This window comes from Sinocyclocheilus rhinocerous, unplaced genomic scaffold (genome assembly GCF_001515625.1).
Source record: "Sinocyclocheilus rhinocerous isolate Xijiao unplaced genomic scaffold, SAMN03320098_v1.1 scaffold2460, whole genome shotgun sequence".
Taxonomy (NCBI): Eukaryota; Metazoa; Chordata; class Actinopteri; order Cypriniformes; family Cyprinidae; genus Sinocyclocheilus; species Sinocyclocheilus rhinocerous.
Window position 1 is genome coordinate 159,463 of NW_015645611.1, and position 3,213 is coordinate 162,675.

General features: G+C 37.4%; 1 protein-coding gene across 1 annotated transcript in view; it reads right to left on the reverse strand.

Moving 5' to 3' along the window:
* The window catches only part of LOC107706851 (contactin-1a-like), an 87,982-nt gene that overhangs the window by 43,679 nt on the left and 41,090 nt on the right, over positions 1-3,213 (reverse strand). Inside the window, exon 2 of the mRNA XM_016510688.1 lies at positions 986-1,100. Coding sequence (XP_016366174.1) covers positions 986-1,043 — 58 coding nt within the window. The 5' untranslated portion in view covers positions 1,044-1,100. The remainder of the gene's footprint in view (positions 1-985; positions 1,101-3,213) is intronic.

The window sequence follows — 3,213 nt, forward strand, 5'->3', positions numbered from 1 at the left end:
ATCATTTCCTTCTTTTATGAAGCCCCTCTCTCAGAAATAGGTGATGGGCTCTGATTGGTTAGCTAGCCCAGTGTGTTGTGATTGGCTAAACCGCCTCTAGCACGCGTCACCTCAGCGGCATGTGCTCCGGTTGTATTTAAACAACTGCATGTTAATATCGCTTATCAGTTTGAGCCCGATTGAGAAGCAGAGGATATTATTGAAGAGGATCGTGCAGAACCTGTGCAAGCACGGCTTTTAATGGTAGGCCTATGTTTTTGTTTGTTGTTGTCTCATACTTTTAGATACACTGTTGTAAATGCTACTGCTTATGTTAGCTTTTAATATACGGTTTTATCCTGATTAAAGCTTTAATACAGTATGGCAACTGCACGCACGTCCATGTTTAATGCTTCTCATAGCTATGTGAAAATAAGTGTATAATTGTAACAGTTCATTTTTGGAGCTGAGCTGAATGAGAAATTTTTTACGTGCACCTCTAGTTTTCTCTTCCTCTTCTCTAAAGCAGCGCAGCATGGCCCCGCCCCCTTTGCTGCCTTTCCCGAGGGCGGGGTTTATCTGGGTTTGTGACGTCACGAACCCGGGAAGTAACTAGTCGTAGTCCCTACCAGCCATTTTTGTAGGCATTAAACTGCCAGTTATCTCCGTTTGCATTGAACTTTCAGCTTTGTAACTTTGCAGATATTGTTTATGCTCAAACAGCAACATTACACACTAACTAACGTAAAAATAGTGAAATCGTAATGAACCACCCCTTTAAAAAAAACTTTTAGAAATTTTAACAGTGGATTTCATTGAACTTTAAATATAATTCAACTGAAAAACAACTAAAAATAAATTCAATAAAGAATCACTGTAAATCAGAAGTGGCACAATAATCGTTTACTTTTGTGTTTGTGATCACAGTGACTGAAGCTGAAGTTTGCTCAGATACAGTCTGGCTGTGATCGTGACTGATGGACTGATAGAGGTCGCTGATACTCACGGCGGCAGGAGAGCGCGAGCGAGACGCTCAGCAGGACGCAGCAGGACGTGTGGCTCATGGCTCTGGGCTGGACGGCCGCGGCGATCTTGAACTACAGGAGATCTTCAGACATTCCCTGAGGAACAAAATCACACAAACATACATTAAGCTACATTTCCTTCATCAAAACCACAGATATCAGAATCATCCTGAAACGGAAACGGCAGCTGCAGATTCTCATGAACAAAGATCCAGTTTAGACTCATTTAAATCAGTAAACTACATCCTGTACATTACTGGTCAAAAGCATAATTAAGATTTATTCATGTTTTTAACATTTTGTGGAAACCGCAATATAATAGAAATAATTAATTTTATTGCTCAAGGATGCATTAAATTGGTCAAAAGTAGCAGTAAAGACATTTATAATGTTATATTAGATTTCTATTTCAAATAAGTGCTGTTCTTCTAAACTTTCTATTCATCTGTAAATCCTGAAAAATAAAATGTATCACGGTTTCCACAAAAATATTGTGCAGCACAACTGTTTTCAACATTGATAATATAAACATAGAGAAATGTTTCTTGAGCAGCAAATCAGCATATTAGAATGATTTCTGAAGATCATGTGACACTGAAGACTGGAGTAATGATGCTGAAAATTCAGCTGCACATCACAGAAATAAATTACAGTTTAACAGAGATCCACATTGAAAACAGCTGTTTTAAACTCTAATAATATTTCACAATATCGCTGTACAATTTCTTTTTGATCAAATAAATGCAGCCTTGGTGAACAGAGCTTTTGTGCTGTCAGGATCAACATCAGCCGGTTAAATCAGTCCCCTAACTAGCAGTGACATGATGAGTGTGACAGTGGAGTTCAGCAAGATGACACGCAGCAGCTGGATTATGACACACACACACACACACTCACACTCACACTCACACACACACACACACACACACTCACACACACACACAGGTGGGATGTGATCGGTCTCCTAGCAACACTTCTCATGTGAGATGACCGAATCTCCACAAGCTCAAACTGAGATCTCAACCACTCACTCACTCACACACACACATTTTATTCTTTTATTTGGATTCACAAGACAAGCAACAAAAACGGAATCCAAATACCTTGGGAAGTCAATTTGCAAGATGACAGGTACACATGGCTAACATACATTCACAAGTCCATAAAATATTTATAACATTCAACAATCAAAGGATAGACAAAACATCTTCGTTTCCATATTTGCATACTCCCTATAGTGGCTGAAACTGAACAAAATTTTGCGAGTTTTTTTGCTTTCTTTTTTTGCAATCCACTCAACTGCAGACCTTTAATCACATTCTTGTGCACACACACACACACACACACACACTAGGGCTAAACGATTTTGGAAAATAATGTAATTGCGATTGCGATTTAATATGCTATTATTTTTTAAGGCTCTTTATGTTCTGTATTATTCAACAAAGACAAGCTATAAATCATTGTATAGTATGACCAACACAATATTACATAGATTAAACATAAATGTTCTTTTCTGTTGGCCTGGCCTATATGTTACGATGAAATTAGGTGATGCATGAATTGATATGAATGACATTTTTATTTAACAACTACAATCACAGTACATTGACTGATTTGTTGAACTTCCAACATTGTAAGCATGATAATTATGTTTAAATAAGCCTGGTGTAAACATTAATATGAAAGTCAGTAACAAATCACACAAACGAAAGCAGATTGCAGAAATATAAAAACAAGTCTGTTGCTTTACCACACTACTTTAGGCAATTCAAAGTCCATGTAATAAACATATGTAAACATGTGCACTGCACTTTTTAAACACTGTCTGTTAACTTTAAACCAGTGGTTCTCAAACTTTTTTGGTCAAGCCCCCCTTTAAACCTATAAAAAAAAAAATCTGCCCACCCCCTAAACATTATGAAAAATTAATTCTTTTTTAATTAAAAAAACCTACAGGGAAAAAACACATGCATCACTTGAAACATTGAAAATAGCATAGAGAGAATAACTGTTATTATTATTATTCTCTCGCTGTTATTTATTTATTTTTTGTGGGTTTCATGCTGTCCGCAAAGGCATAGGACACACACAGGCTTTCCTCCTTCACCAAATAAATTAAACGCGTGTCTACACCGGACGCGAGCGGCAAAATACAGTAGAAACCATTATAACCAGTGACACTGTGTACACTGGATGCGACGCGACA